Source organism: Hyperolius riggenbachi, chromosome 6 (assembly GCF_040937935.1).
Source record: "Hyperolius riggenbachi isolate aHypRig1 chromosome 6, aHypRig1.pri, whole genome shotgun sequence".
Taxonomy (NCBI): Eukaryota; Metazoa; Chordata; class Amphibia; order Anura; family Hyperoliidae; genus Hyperolius; species Hyperolius riggenbachi.
In genome coordinates, this window is record NC_090651.1 from 342,864,645 (window position 1) to 342,881,973 (window position 17,329).

The 17,329-nt window shown below is 43.4% G+C and overlaps 1 protein-coding gene across 1 annotated transcript in view; it reads right to left on the bottom strand.

Moving 5' to 3' along the window:
• Positions 1-13,656, bottom strand: part of LOC137522233 (myeloid cell surface antigen CD33-like) — a 35,834-nt gene extending 22,178 nt beyond the window's left edge. Inside the window, exons 1-2 of the mRNA XM_068242264.1 lie at positions 13,629-13,656; positions 10,492-10,851 (exon numbers count right to left, since the gene is read on the bottom strand). Coding sequence (XP_068098365.1) covers positions 10,492-10,851; positions 13,629-13,656 — 388 coding nt within the window. The remainder of the gene's footprint in view (positions 1-10,491; positions 10,852-13,628) is intronic.
• Between the last annotated feature and the right edge of the window lie 3,673 nt (positions 13,657-17,329).

A 17,329-nucleotide genomic window follows, 5' to 3' on the forward strand; every position in this document is an offset into this window, starting at 1 on the left:
ACTGCGCTAAGGGGCCCAGAGTCCACTGAGTACCGTTACCATTTCACAGGTCATTTTGAGACATTTGGTTTCAAGACTACTCCTCACGGTTTAGGGCCCCTAAAATGCCAGAGCAGTATAGGAACCCCACAAATGACCCCATTTTACAAAGAGGACATCCCAAGGTATTCCGTTAGGAGTATAGTGAGTTCATAGAAGATTTTATTTTTTGTCACAAGTTAGTAGAAAATGACACTTGGTAAAAAACCCCAATAAAAATCATTTTCCGCTAACTTGTGACAAAAAGCTAAATCTTCTATGAACTCACCATACTCCTAATTAAGTACCTTGGGGTGTCTTCTTTCTAAAATGGGGTCATTTGTGGGGTTCCTATACTGCTCTGGCATTTTAGGGGCCCTAAACCGTGAGGAGGAGTCTTGAAACCAAATGTTTCAAAATGACCTGTGAAATGCTAAACGGTACTCAGTGGACTCTGGGCCCCTTAGCGCAGTTAGGGTGCAAAAAAGTGCCACACATGTGGTATTGCCGTACTCAGGAGAAGTAGTATAATGTGTTTTGGGGTGTATTTTTACACATACCCATATTGGGTGGGAGAAATATCTCTGTAAATTGACAATTGTGTGTAAAGAAATCAAAAAATTGTCATTTACAGAGATATTTCTCCCACCCAATATGGGTATGTGTAAAAATACACCCCAAAACACATTGTACAACTTCTCCCGAGTACGGCGATACCACATGTGTGGCACTTTTTTGCAGTCTAACTGCGCTAAGGGGCCCAGAGTCCAATGAGTACCTTTAGCATTTCACAGGTCATTTTGAAACATTTGGTTTCAAGACTACTCCTCACGGTTTAGGGCCCCTAAAATGCCAGAGCAGTATAGGAACCCCACAAATGACCCCATTTTAGAAAGAAGACACCCCAAGGTACTCAATTAGGAGTATGGTGAGTTCATAGAAGATTTAGCTTTTTGTCACAAGTTAGCGGAAAATGATTTTTATTGGGTTTTTTTTACCAAGTGTCATTTTCCACTAACTTGTGACAAAAAATAAAATCTTCTATGAACTCACCATACTCCTAACGGAATACCTTGGGATGTCCTCTTTATAAAATGGGGTCATTTGTGGGGTTCCTATACTGCTCTGGCATTTTAGGGGCCCTAAACCGTGAGGAGTAGTCTTGAAACCAAATTTCTCAAAATGACCTGTGAAATCATAAAGGTACTCAGTGGACTCTGGGCCCCTTAGCGCAGTTAGGGTGCAAAAAAGTGCCACACATGTGGTACCGCCGTACTCAGGAGAAGTAGTATTATGTGTTTTGGGGTGTATTTTTACACATACCCATATTGGGTGGGAGAAATATCTCTGTAAATTGACAATTGTGTGTAAAGAAATCAAAAAATTGTCATTTACAGAGATATTTCTCCCACCCAATATGGGTATGTGTAAAAATACACCCCAAAACACATTGTACTACTTCTCCCGAGTACGGCGATACCACATGTGTGGCACTTTTTTGCACCCTAACTGCGCTAAGGGGCTCAGAGTCCAATGAGTACCGTTAGCATTTCACAGGTCATTTTGAAACATTTGGTTTCAAGACTACTCCTCACGGTTTAGGGCCCCTAAAATGCCAGGGCAGTAGAGGAACCCCACAAATGACCCCATTTTACAAAGATGACATCCCAAGGTATTCCGTTAGGAGTATGGTGAGTTCATAGAAGATTTTATTTTTTGTCACAAGTTAGCGGAAAATGACACTTGGTAAAAAAACCCCAATAAAAATCATTTTCCGCTAACTTGTGACAAAAAGTAAAATCTTCTATGAACTCACCATACTCCTAATTGAGTACCTTGGGGTGTCTTCTTTCTAAAATGGCGTCATTTGTGGGGTTCCTATACTGCCCTGGCATTTTAGGGGCCCTAAACCGTGAGGAGTAGTCTGGAAATCAAATTCCGCAAAATGACCTGTGAAATCCTAAAGATACTCATTGGACTTTGGGCCCTTTAGCGCAGTTAGGGTGCAAAAAAGTGCCACACATGTGGTATCGCCGTACTCGGGAGAAGTAGTACAATGTGTTTTGGGGTGTATTTTTATACATACTCATGCTGAGTGGGAGAAATAACTCTGTAAATGGACAATTGTGTGTAAAAAAAATCAAAAAATTGTCATTTACAGAGATATTTCTCCCACCCAGCATGGGTATGTGTAAAAATACACCCCAAAACACATTGTACTACTTCTCCCGAGTATGGCGATACCATATGTGTGACACTTTTTTGCAGCCAAACTGCGCTAAGGGGCCCACAGTGCAATGACTACCTTTAGGCTTTACAGGGGTGCTTACAATTCCGCACCCCCCAAAATGCCAGGACAGTAAACACACCCCATAAATGACCCCATTTTGAAAAATAGACACTTCAAGGTATTCATTGAGGGGCATGTTGAGTCCATGGCAGATTTCATTTTTTTTGGTTACAAGTTAGCAGAAATGGAAACCTTTTTTTTTTTTTTTTTTTTGTGACAAACTGTCATTTTCCGCTAACTTGTGACAAAAAATAATATCTTCTATGAACTCACCATGCCTCTTAGTGAGTACTTTGGGATGTCTTCTTTCCAAAATGGGGTTATTTGGGGGGTATTTATACTATCCTGGAATTTTAGCACCTCATGAAACATGACAGGTAGTCAGGAAAGTCAGAGATGCTTAAAAATGGGAAAATTCACTTTTTGCACCATAGTTTGTAAACGCTATAACTTTTACCCAAACCAATAAATATACACTGAATGGGTTTTTTTTCATCAAAAACATGTTTGTCCACATTTTTCGCGCTGCATGTATACAGAAATTTTACTTTATTTGAAAAATGTCAGCACAGAAAGTTAAAAAAATCATTTTTTTGCCAAAATTCATGTCTTTTTTGATGAATATAATAAAAACTAAAACTCGCAGCAGCAATCAAATAGCATCAAAAGAAAGCTGTATTAGTGAGAAGAAAAGGAGCCAAAATTCATTTAGGTGGTAGGTTGTATGAGCGAGCAATAAACCGTTAAAGCTGCAGTGGTCTGAATGGAAAAAACAGCGCTGGTCCTTAAGGGGGGGTAAAGGCTGAGTCCTCAAGTGGTTAAGGTGGCCATTCATCGAGCGACTTGGTGCCACTTAGCACTTTTTACCTTATCTAACAGTTTTTTGCCACTTTTAGCAAAAAAGTTTACATACTTTTTTTAATGTATATTTTTTACTAGACCTACATTATTTTAACCACGCCCATCATTTTTTTTTTTTTTAGGGTTTTTTTAATCAGTGTTGCTTGCTAGATTTCCCCAAAGTCATTTTTGCACCAAAAATCCTATTTTAACATTCGAGAAAATTTTTGCGAGGGTATGGCTTCTGTTAACACAAAAAAATTGATAATGTTACCGTTAAAAAAAATCAATATTTTTACCACATACTAAGGTGAGAATGACAAAGGTGAGGGAAAGCTGTATTTTTTCCGCAACTCTTTTTCCATGCAAAAAAATCGTTATTCTCACTACATAAATAAGCGATTCATGCGAAAAACAATAAAACTTATTTTCGATGGAATGTTCAGTCAAAAATCAAATTTAACATTATTTTTGCGAAAATTAATACGAAAAAGATATTGGCATTTTCGCTCATCACTGTTTTTTATGACATGTTCGAAGGGTCAATGTACCCTTTATATAATTGGTATCATATTTGTTCATACACGTTGCACTTAAATGCATGTATAGACGCGCCTATATGGTCTTAAATGCTCTTTAACCTAGATTATCACTATCCTAATATTAAAATTAGCGGTATATAATATATTGTACAGTGTACACACAACATTGAGCTATGCATTTGGAATCATTTTCTGTTTTATATTGTGAAAATCATATGACTATGTACAGGTTCTTAGCTATATGCACTGGCGTAACAATAGGGGAAGCAGCCCCTGCCCCGGCGGGGGGGCCCCCTAGGGCCTGCTCATGGTCATTTTGGAGGGGCAGGAGGGGTCGCAGCATGAGGGGAGAGCTTGGTAGCACGTCGGTGGGGAGGGGGGGTGGTCCCTCACCTCGGGCTCTCCCCTCTGCGCTCCCCTCCTGCATCTATGTAAGTGGCAGCAGCGGCAGCAGCTATAATTACCTCCATTCACCACCGGAGGTCGCCGATCTGCAAGGGCTTCACATTACTTCCTGTTAAAACAGGAAGTAATGTGAAAGTAATGTGAAGCCCTTGCAGATCAGCGACCTCCGGTGGTGAATGGAGGTAATTATAGCTGCTGCTGCCACCGCCGCTGCTAACACTTACATAGATGCAGGAGGGGAGCGCAGAGGGGAGAGCCCGAGGTGAGGGAGGGGGGGACCATCCCCCCTCCCCACCGACGTGCTACCAAGCTCTCCCCTCATGCTGCGACCCCTCCTGCCCCCCCAAAATGGCCGTGAGCGGGCCCCAGGGGGGCCCTCCCGCCGGGGCAGGGGCTGCTTCCCCTATTGTTACGTCAGTGCATATAGCTAAGAACCTGTACATAGGGGGGGCCCGCTCAAATTCTTGCAGGGGGGCCCGGGGACTTCTAGTTACGCCCCTGGCTATATGTCTGATTTTTCCCAGTTATTGATCCCGCTATTGCCTGATGAAGCGGGTGAAATGCGTTGCATTAGGGAGTGTATGAATACATTTCATAGTTCACTATTTAAATCAACCAATTTGGTGTCTACATAACCAGTTCGGCCTATCTGGACGAGCTTCCTCGTCCAGATAGGCACTGCTGCTGCCGCCGGCTGGTGCGCGCGATAGAGCGCGCCCGCTGCCCGCCGCTAGCCCCCGATCAGTGAATAGGAATATAATTCCCATTCACCGATCTAACTTCCCCGCAGAAATACCGACGCTTTCTCTCCAGAGAGCGCGGTATTTCTGCCCCCAGGAAACTTCTCACCAGCATTTTAGTTCCTGGATGCGAGATCGTTTGCATCCAGGACTTTTTTCACTGTGGCCATCTTGTGGCCAAATAGTAAACTGCACCCACATACATTTTTAATTAAAAAAAATATTATTTTACAATTAAAATTAGCAGTTTTCCTCCCACACCAAAAATTACCCACATACACTTTTTTTTATTAAAAAATAAAATAAAAAATACAATTAAAAAAAAACAAAAACAACATAAATAGTTACCCAAGGGTCTGAACTTTTTAAATATGCATGTCAAGAGAATATGTTATTATATTATTTAAAATTATTTAAAATTATAAGCTTATAAATAGTGATGGACGCAAATTGAAAAAATGCACCTTTATTTGTAAATGAAATATCGGCACCATAAATTGTGATAGGGACATCGTTTAAACGGTGTAATAACCGGGACAGATGGGCAAATAAAATACATGAGTTTTAATTACGGTAGCGTATATTAATTTCAAACTATAATGGCCAAAAACTGAGAAATAATGAATTTTTTTCATTTCTTTTTTAATCTTCCTGTTAAAATAGATTTAGAAAAAAATAATTCTTAGCAAAATGTACTACCCAAAGAAAGCCTAATTAGTGGCGGAAAAAACAAGATATAGATCAATTCATTGTGATAAGTAGCAATAAAGTTATAGGCGAATGAATGGGAGGTAAACGTTGCTCGGATGCATGAGATTTTCGGACTGCGGTGCTGAACCGGCTAAAGGACAGGTAAATGCACCACTACCTACTCTTTTAGGGCCAGTGCACACCAAAACGCACTACCGTAAAAGCAAACGCTTAGCGCTTTTTAAAGTGATTTTTTAAGGCGATTCTAGGCATGTGCCTAGCGATTTTCTAAGCATGCCTAGTGATTTTTGGAGCGTTTTGGCGTAGCGTTTTTTAATATTTTGTTGTAATAGAGCTGTAACTGAACAGCTGCAGTAACAAAAATGCTTGAAAAATGGTTCTGATCTAGCGCCTTTTTCAGAGCGATTTTCCACTTTCCTATACTTAACCACTTCCCAACTGAGGGGTTTTACCCCCTGACCACCAGAGCAATTTTCACCTACAGGAAGTAGAAAGAGGCTGGGACTTTGTTATTTTTCACAATGATCACGCTGCTCAGCCGAGCGGCAGCAGATCATTGCGGGGCTTAGATCAACGAACGGGAATGGATTTTCCCGTTCGTTGATCTCTGGGCGAGCGGGCGGCGGCGTGTTTACTAGCGGCGGGCGGCGCGTTTACGAGCGGGAGCGCGGAATGCGGCGGGAGTGCGCAAAGTACGGATTTCTCCGTCCCTGGGGGTGAAAGGATGGAAAAAGGGGCGGAGAAATCCGTACGCGCGGAGGTAAAGTGGTTAACATTGAGGATGAATCGCCTCAAAAATCAGCAAAAAGGCTGCAGGACCTGCATTTGCTTTTGGAAAAAAAAAGCACATTGCTCTGGGGTGCTCCATCCTATTCAAATACATTAGCCAAGCGCTTTTTAAAGAGCAAGTGTTTTAAAAAGCGCTAAGAAGCGCTCTTGGAATGCACCAGCCCCCAAACTGTTTTTAACACCTCTGTTCCATCCTGGGTACATTCTTGAGTCCACCGTTGGTGAAGGAGTGTTACCACTTGTCTCCTATCTACAGAGAGCGACTTCTTAACCTGAGTGGGGTCAGGTCCTAATACTCCCCACTCACCTATACACTGGTTGCCTTTGAGCTATCCCACACGTGAGTATAACAGCACACACCTTGTCTTTCTCCATAACCTGGTTATACTACATACTGCACTATATTGAGCTCTCAGTGTCCCTTTCCGTTTTTCTCCTACAAGTGTCTCTTGTATCTTAGAGAATACTAGCTGATTGCCCGGCGTTGCCCGGGAATGTATTTGGCTAGTGTTGGCTCCGCCCACTTTTTCTAACCCTAACACACAATTACTCAATGACCAAGTTTGTGAGCTTTGCGGTCTTTGGAATCAATAATTTGCATTGAAATTGAAAAAAAAAAAAAATCTGATTGGCTGTTTGTGGCTCCACCCCTTTTTCTGAATTTGAACCCCAGTCACCCAATGACCAACTGTAGCAGGTTTGAGGCCTGTGCCATTAACAGTGCAAGAATGGCAGCAATTAAATATTCCCCTTGAGAAGCAATAGGTGACGTTTGAGTCACTTTTGTAGGCTCCACCCACTTTTCTGAATATTAAACCCAGTCACCCAGTGACCAACTGTGCAAAGTTTGAGAACCCTGCCATTAACAGTGTAAGAATGGCTGCAGTATACATTTTCCCAGTGAAATTTGTATTTGTCTCCGCCCACTAATGACCTGGAACTGCCTGCCCGTGTATGTATTTGACCGGTTTTGGCTCCGCCCACTTTTTCTGACCCTAATGCATGAACACTCAATGACCAAGTTTGTGAGCTTTGGGGTATTGGCATCAATAATTTGTATATTCCCATAGAAATTAAACAAATCAGATTGGCTGTTTGTGGCTGCGCCCCTCTCCAACATTTGAATCCCAGTCACCCAATGACCAACTATAGCAGGTTTGAGGCATCTGCTATTACCAGTGTAAAAATAGCAGCAATTTAAATATTCCCCTTGAAAATCAACAGGTGAATTTTGATTGGCTATGATAGGCTCCACCCACTTCCCTGAATATTTATCTCAGTCACCCAGTGACCATCTTGGCAAAGTTTGAGATCCCTGCCATTAACAGTGAAGAAGGGCTGCAGTTTACATTTTCCCAGTGAAATTTGCTTTTGGCTCCGCCCACTTTTTGTAACCTGGACACACAGTCACTCAATGACCATGTTTGTGATCTTTGGGTCCTTAGCATCAATAATTTGTATTTTCTCAGTGAAATGAAACACATCTGATTGGCGGTTTGTGGCTCTATCCCAGGCATGGGCAAACTTGGCCCTCCAGCTGTTAAGGAACTACAAATCCCACAATGCATTTGCCTTTATAAGTGATGACTGTGGCTGTCAGACTCCTGCAATGCATTGTGGGACTTGTAGTTCCTTAACAGCTGGAGGGCCAAGTTTGCTCATGCCTGCTCTATCCCCTTTTCTGAATTTGAACCCCAGTGACCCAATGACCAACTGTATCATGTTTGAGGCTTGTGCCATTAACAGTGCAAGAATAGCAGCAATTTTAATATTCCCCTTGAAAATCAAAAGATGAATTTTGATTGGCTGCTGTACGCTCCACCCACTTTCCTGAATATTAATCCTAGTCACCCAGTGGCCAACTGTGTCAAGTTTGAGAACCCTGCCAATAACAGAATGGCTGAAATCAATCTAACAAATATGATTGGCTGTTTGTGCCTCCACCCCCCTTAGTGAATTTGGTCCCCAGTCACCCAATGACTGACTGTATCAGGTTTAAGGCCTCTGCCATTAACAGTGTAAGAATGGTAGCAATGTAAATATTCCCCATGAAAATCAATAGGTGAATTTTGATTGGCTGTTGTAGGCTCCACCCACATTTCTGAATAATAATCCCAGGCACCCAGTGGCCAATTGTGTCACGTTTGGGAACCCTGCCATGTAAAAAATTAAGCTTCTGGCACTGCACACTTTTTGTAACCTTGACATATAGTCACTCAATTACCAAGTTTATCAGCTTTGGGGTCCTTGGTATCAATACTTTGAATATCTGATTGGCTATTTGTGGCTCCAACCCTTTCTGAATTTGAACCCCAGTCACCCAGTAACCAATTGTACCAGAGTTGAGGCATATGCTTTTAACAGTATAAGAATGGTAGCAGTTTAAATATTTTGTGAGCTTTCAGGTTCCTGGCATCAAAAATGTGTGAATAGAAGCAGTTTATCCAGCAAAGAAATCTGTATTGCTGTCTGTGGCCCCGCCCCTTTAGTGAATTTGGACCCCAGTCACCCAATGACTGCCTGCAGCAAGTCTGAAGCCTCTGCCATAAACAGTGTAAGAATGGCAGCAGTTTAAATATTCCCCTTTAAATGCAATAGGTGAATTTTGATTGGCTGTTGTAGGCTCCACCCACTTTCCTAAATCGTAATCTTATTCACCCAGTGACCAAGTGTGGCGAGTTTGAGAACCCTGCGAATAACAGTGTAAGAATGGCTGCAGTTTACATTTTCCCATTTAAAATGAATGGCTGCATTTTGATTGGCTGTTTTATGCTCCGCCCACTTTTCCTGGATTTGTAACTTCGGTCACCAAGTGACCAACTGTGCCAAGTGTGGGGATTCTGGCTTGATTACTGTGAGAATGGCAGACTTTTACATTTTTTTCCATTGACTTGAATGGGTGAAATCTGATTTGCTGTTTGTAGCTCCGCCCGGGTGTGCAGGGGGGCCGCGAGACCCCCAGAACCTATCATCCCAGGTAGTAAGGGATCTGTATACCAAGTTTCGTTCAAATCGGTCCAGCCGTTTTCAAGTGATCGCGGCACATACACACACACACACACACACACACACACACATACACACACACATACATCCGATTTTATATATATAGATATTCAAATATATACCTCCACTGTTTAATTTTTTTCTTTTGGCCTTGTAATTCAGGGTCCAGCTATTGTGGCAACCTGAATTACAGTAATTTTATCTGCGCTGATATAGCCGTAGTTAACATTACGGTCTATGGCGGCGGCAAAATCAGACACAAAGTGGCACCGAGTGGGAGTTGGAACAACCTTACTCGAGATGGAGCAGTGCACAACGGAGCAGGTGGAGAGAAGGAAAGAGCAATGACCTACAGGTAGTCATTCTCAGGGCCGGATTTGTACTCTTTACTGCCGAAGGCTACTGTCAGCAGCCGCGCCCCCCCCCCCCTTCAGTATATATATATCAAAATGACCCTCCATTATAGATAGCCATATGACCCTTGCCCCTCCCTCCTCCAGGTAAGATGACCTGAAGACCCCCCTTTCCTCCAATATAGGTATCCTGATTACCCCTCCACCTTCTCTCTAGTATAAGAAACCAGATGACACTCCCCCTTCCATAAATATAGACTGATGTCTCCCTCCAGTATAGGTAGCCAGATGACCTTCCCTTCACGCTAGTATACCCTGCTGCCCACCCGCCCTTGATCCTGTGGTACCCTAGGCCATGGCCTATTTGGCCTTTGCTTAAATCCTGCCCTGGCCATTCTGCTAAGGTGGATGGACTGCCAATGCACAGAGGGGGGTTGGGGATTGCTGTACAATTGTAGATTCTCAGCCAAGGTGGTCCACACCAGCCACCTCTGCCAAGAACCATTGTACGTGTACACAGCTTAAAGGCCCATACACACGTCGGATTTTTGCGAACGACCCGTCGTTTGAACGTTCCGTCGTTCCGTCGTTCGCACGTCAAATCCGGCGTGTGTACAGACTATCGTTCGGGTGATAAGACTGGTTTTCAGCGATCCGCCGACGGAACGATGGAACGTTCAAACGACGGGTCGTTCGCAAAAATCCGACGTGGGTATGGGCCCTTACACCGATGAAGCCCAAAATAGCTGTCTGTAGTTTTAAAAGGGCAAAATAGCATTAAAAAAAAACCATTTTACCTGTGACAAGAAGCCGTAGAAGCATTCTTCTTTGTGTGTAGGCATTTATATTTTTAACACGTGCTATTCCTGGGTAATAGTCATTCCTGTCTTCCCTTCTCACCGGATGTATCCTGAGGGCACAACTTCTTCTCCCAGGTACCAGCGAGGTTCTGCCTTTATATTCTCGCAGGACTGAAGCACTGCTTCTATCATTAAAAATCTCATGCTTTTGTCTGTCGTACAAATACCATACGGGACTGAATGCTCTTACATTATTTCGCGGGAAGAAGGTGCAGGGGATCTCCACGCAAGAACCAATCAGAGCCACTATTTCAGAAGGGAACTCCCACTGTTGGCAGAATAGTCCTACAAACATACCTGAAAGAAAATGTAAAAAAAATGTAACACAAAAAGAGGAGACACAGAGGCGCTTAGCTTAGAAACAGACCTGCTATTGTTGGATGCTCCGTCTACAGCCTGATGAAGCAGGATACACCTGCGAAACCAAGTGCGCAGCACTTTTGGAGTACAACAAAGATTTTTGTTGAACATTATCAACAGTATCTTGTGTCTGCTTGGAGGAGGTAAGTCCACCACTGCCTCCTCTATTTTTAACATTTCTAGCAATTTTTATCCTTCTGGCGCTTCTGTCCGCTTGCACTTTAAAAAAAATGCAGTTACTTAAAGTGTAAGCACACTTAAATTGCACCTAAACTGAAACAAAAAAAAGTTTCTACCAGCCCCCTGCAGCAGCCCTGTGCCCGCGCTGTCAGTCACGGTACGATCCTCCAGTCCCTCGCAGTGGCTGAATTTTGTTTTCAGCTATTGAGCCAATCGATGGCTACGCCTCCGCCTGCGTGGACCTGGATGCTCGCATCTTCGATCACGCTTCCATCCCCGGGAGTATCCTGCGCATGTGCAGGCACAGTGGCCATCCACTTGGCTGAGTCTCCAAAAACAAAACTAAGCCACTGCTGGGGACCAGAGGATCGTTCTATGATGCACGGGCACAGGTCGGCTGCAGGGGGATGGTAGAAGCCCCAGGTAAGTGAAACTTTTTTTTTATTCAGTTTAGGTTCACTTTAACCACTTGAGGTCCGCAGTGTTAACCCCCCTAAAGACCAGGCCATTTTTCAAAAAATAGGCCAAGTAAATAGCGGCCATCAGAGCGGGGATGCACGCGCATTGGAGCGTGCAATCCCCTGCAAACTCCACCCCAAGAACCTTACGCCAATCGGCGTTAGGCGGTCCTGGGGCTGCCGCCGCGTCCTGGCAATTGGTGTGGAACGGTTGTAAAGTGATTGAAGAGGAACTGTAGCGAAAAGAGAAAAAAAAACAATACACTACACAGTATTATAAACTTTATCGAGATGTCTTAGTCCCACACTTTGTTCACGCATTTAATAATATAACTAAAAATGGAAGACATTCCCAGGAGCTTCTAGCAGCCCACATAACGGTAATTCTTAAAGATGGGAACGATTCCCTGTCGTGCGGGAATTATACAGACCTACTGTATATCATTACTAAATGTGAATATTAAACGTTTCGCAAAAATTCTTGCTAACAGGCTATTACCACACATACCAGGTTGGATCTCCAAAGATCAAGCTGGTTTTGTCCCTGGACGTGAAGCCAGGGACAACACCATCAAAACAATAAATATACATCACTGGCTTTCTCGGCAATCGGTGGAGGGGGTGTTCCTCTCCACTGATGCCGAGAAGGCATTTGATCAGGTTGCCTGGGATTACCTGACTTTTCTTTTGCGAGATCTGGGGCTGGGTCCGAATATGATGTCCTGGATCGGTCTTCTATATAGTGACCCCACTGCGCAAGTTAAAGTTAACAGTACTTTTTTAGAGAAATTTAAGCTTCAAAATGGTACAAGACAAGGATGCCCATTGTCTCCTCTTATCTTCATTATATCAGTGGAACCCTTTTTAAATGCTATACGTGCAAACACTAGCATTCATGGAGTCAGAGGTGGGGACAAAGAGTATAAGATAGCGGCTTATGCCAACGACATGATTTTGTCTGACGCGCCCTCTGATCTCGATTCCTAACCTATTAGCAGACTTTACCTACTTTGCTGATATCACGAACCTAAAGATAAATTTCACGAAGTCATTTGGCCTTAACCACCTTGCCGTTCCAATTGTTGCGGCAAGGGGGCAGCGCAGCACTTTTTTTTTTTTTAAATCATGTAGCTAGCCTAGTGCTAGCTACATGATAGCCGCTGACAAGCGGCATCCCCCTAACTTCTTCGATCGCCGCCGGCGATCTGCGCAAGCAGGAAATCCCGTCGAGAACGGGATTTCCTACAGGGCTTCCCCTGTCGCCATGGCGATGGGGCGGGATGACATCATGGACGTCGGGATGTCAGAGGGAATCCCGATCCACCCCTCCGCGCTGCCTGGCACTGATTGGCCAGGCTGCGCAGGGGTCTGGGGAGGGGGGGCGGCTCGGCACGGCGGGTAGTGGCGAATCGGCAGGTAGCGGCGGCGATCGCGTACCACACGCAGCTAGCAAAGTGCTAGCTGCGTGTAGGAAAAAAAAAATTATGAAAATCGGCCCAGCAGGGCCAGAGCAATCCTCCTGCGCGAGTTACCCCGAGCTCAGCTCGGGATAACCGGCAAGGAGGTTAATATATCTATGCTTCCGCACACTTCTGCTCTATGCAAGGTTAATTCCCCTTCAAGTGGGCTTGAACATATTTAGGCGTACAAATACCAGCTAAAATTAAGGACATTTTCTGATTGAACTTCGATCCTCTACTACAAACAACAAAGCGAACTTTGGAGCATTGGGTGGGGAAGCCTTTGTCTTGGTTTGTCTGCATTGCCAGTGTCAAAAGGACAATTCTCCCCCGCATATTGTATTACTTCTTTACATTACCGATATATCTACCTAAGAAATGGTTTCTTGCCCTTCAAAGCTCAATTACAAAATGTATTTGGGGGAAAAATCCCTGTGAAGAAGCAGAAACCTTCTGGCTTATCCTAAAGATAGTGGGGGAGCTGGACTTTATGATTTTTGGAGATACTACCAAGCTGTCCATATGGGTAGAATTGTAGACTGGCATTGCAACGGCCAAGACAAAGATTGGGTCCATTTGGAAAGACAGTTTTTTGGTTCGGATGTGGCTTGGCTACCTTGGAATTCAGATATAGACTGCTCCATATCGCATTTTCAGGAGTTAAATAAGCACCCACTTATCTGGGCTACATTGCTAGGCTTTAGAAGATGTTGCAAGGAAACAAAATTATCTTCTATCCCAGGCCCTTTATCTTCTGTAAGATTTCGTAAATCATTCCCAGCGGGTTGTGTTCCCAGTTTTCTAGATGGCCTTCAGGAGCTTGAACCCCTTCTGATGATGGGCCTATTGATAAATGCTAAAATCGTGGACATGGAGACTATGACTCGAAATTCAAGGTGTTAGAACCTGCTTCTATATCACCTTGCTTCGACACCAGTAACTTCTTACAGTTACGTCTCACAGACTGTGAGATCACTTGACTCTCCACACAGCCAGCAGGAGATAGACTTTCTCAGGCTTCTTCAATGTTTACGTTATTTATTCAAGTAACAGAAATACAGATAGATACAGTTTATCATCTCCTGGCAAAGCAGACTTCCATGTTGCGTTACAGCTGCGTGAGTACCTTCCTGCTGAAAGTACCCAGGTCTTCTTGTATCTACTCTATGTTACATCTAGACTACCTATGTACAGCATACATTATATCAGATTACAGAAAGGAAGCACATACTTAGAGGTCCCAGTCAGCCTTGCGAACTATTGAGAAAGTAAAGAGCAGAATGAGCTCCCATAGCTCCCTCAGCCTTTAATACTGACTAGGAAAGAGTTAAATATGACATCATCTTCGCCACCCCCTAGATCAGACTATTGGTGGACCCACCCGTGGTGTCATCATACACACCTACTTGATTAATAATCAGTGAGGCTCCTGACCTATATGCAGGAATGTGAATATTTACATAACATGGCTGATGTTTATTGTTCTAGTGGCGGTACATGCGCAGGTCAGGGAGACCTGCGGCCTTGTACTAGAACAGCTTCTTGGTATGTTCTAGTTCTGCTGACAGAACTGCAGATTTTCTCTCTCAGAGAAAATCCCCTTAAAGGGCAGATCTGCACTCCAAGCCTTTTTGACTAACTCAGTCCAAATACCTGAGGCCTACTTAAATTATAACACAAGGCACCCCCTCCCTTCTGGCAACTCCTTCAGCTTAGGAGTTTTCTTTCCACTATTAAATCAAGTACTGGGGTTGGTAGAACAATGACAGATTTTGAACAAATGGTGGTACAAAATTCACCTCAAAGGCATTTAATTAATTGTTTATACCAATTGTTCCTTGCTCTAGTACAAAGACAAAAGGTTCTCTTTAAAGAACAGCGTCTACAAATTACATCAAAGAGGGAGAAACCAAGAGCCTAATATGGTGTAGTATGTCAAAAACAAATGTAGATAATGATAAGTGAGACAAATATACTCACAAACATCGGTTACTACATAGGCAACCACTTTGTAGACAGGTGAGGAGATTAGACCTGTCCTCGCTCAGGATTAAGAAGTCACTCTCTGTAGTTCGGAAAGAAAGGGGTAGGTCACCCCTCCACATAGGGGTGGACTCAATATAACAATAAGAGAACAGAGGCGCCAGCAGGATAAAAGTAGATAAAATATCTAAAAATGGCTTGGAGGAAGTGGTGAACTTACCTCCATAAAGCAGACACGAAAGACTGTCTGAAGATAAATATATACATTTATTGTAAAGTTCCCCAGGGATGCAACACGTTAGGCTAGGCCCGCTTCATCAGGCTATAAGATGGGGACAAAAAACTGTAGACAAGAGATAACAAACATTGCTATAAAGGTTGCTACAATTATTACTGCAGCAGATTTTATACATAGTATATTGAATAATATATTGGGGTGAATATTGTGTCATAGTCCTGGTGCTCAATGTTATATGGACCGTATTAGGAGCGTGTGAATCAGCAGAATAAGCCCGTGAATCAGCAGAAACCTTCTGGCTTATCCTAAAGATAGTGGGGGAGCTGGGCTTTCTGATTTTTGGAGATACTACCAAGCTGTCCATATGGGTATAATTGTAGACTGGCATTAAATGTTTCTGATGACAGCGCTCCTCTTCTTATTCTATCTTTGGTTCCCTGTGGATTTCAAACAAAACTTGACATAGTGCATTACTGTTAATCTTAATACACGGTACCATGCACCCCAGTGAAAAAGTGATACAAAGTGCTCCACTCTGTGCCAATTACCCCTTTCCAGCAGCAGCTCACCAGATGATAGAGATGGCCCGAACGGTTCGCCGGCGAACAGTTCCAGGCGAACTTTGGATGGTTCGTGTTCGCATGCGATCGTGAACTTTCCCGGAAGTTCGGTTCGCCCCATAGTGCTCCATTAGGGTCAACTTTGACCCTCTACATCACAGTCAGCAGGCACATTGTAGCCAATCAGGGTACACTCACTCCTGGAGCCACTCCTCCCCTTATATAAGGCATGGCTCTGCCGGCCATTACACTCACTCATGTGCCTGCTATAGTGAGAGAAGGGCGAGCTGCTGCAGACTGTTTCTCCTAGGGAAAGATTAGTTAGGCTCTTGGCTTGTTAGCTTGCTCCTGGCTGATTCTTATTGCTATAATAGCACCCCACAACAGCTCTTTTGAGAGCTAATCTTGTTCTTGTGAATTTTTTTTTCTGTGTGTCCCACTGATCTAACTGACACTTGTGTTGCATAGACAGCTTTTGTAATTCATACGGTGTGTGTGCCACTGCCTGGCCCAGCACATTCAGTGACTACCTGTGTGTGTGATAGGCAGCTGCACATTGTAATACCCATTACTGCATATACCAAGCTGTTGTGTTGAGTGAACCCACCTCATCACTGCATATACCTACCTTTTGTGTTGAGTGAAGTGAACCCACCTCATCACTGCATATACCTACCATTTGTGTTGAGTGAACCCACCTCATCACTGCATATACCTAGCTGTTGTGGTCAGTGAATCCACCTCATCACTGCATATACTTACCTAGCTGTTGTGTTCAGTGAACCCACCTCATCACTGTATATACCTAGCTGATTTGTTGAGTGAACCCACCTCATCACTGCATATACCTAGCTTTTGTGTTAAGTGAACCCCCCTCATCACTGCATATACCTACCTGTTGTGCTGAGTGAACCCACCTCATCACTGCATATACCTAGCTGTTGTGCTAAGTGAACCCACCTCATCACTGCATATACCTAGCTGTTGTGTTCAGTGAACCCACCTCATCACTGCATATACTTACCTAGCTGTTGTGTTCAGTGAACCCAACTCATCACTGCATATACTTACCTACCTTTTGTGTTCAGTGAACCCACCTCATCACTGCATATACCTAGCTGTTTTGTTGAGTGAACCCACCTCATCACTGCATATACCTACCTGTTGTGTTCAGTGAAACCACCTCCTCACTGCATATACCTAGCTGTTTTGTTGAGTGAACCCAACTCATCACAGCATTTACTGTAATGTAAAAAATATATATAAATTATTCTATTCATGTTATTTGTAGTGAAGTATTTTACGGTATCAAATATATTATTGTTTCTATGTGTGTAAGGCCTCTTGCACACTACATGCGATTCCGATTTCTATTTTTAATCGATTTTCACATGCGATTCCGATTTTTAATCGGTACTGCATGCTGCGTTTTTTCTGCGTTTTTCTTTTGATAGCATTCAGGGAAAATCGGAATTGCAAATCGGAATCAGAATCACAAATCGGAATCGCAAATCGGATTTGCAGTGTGCAGGGAGC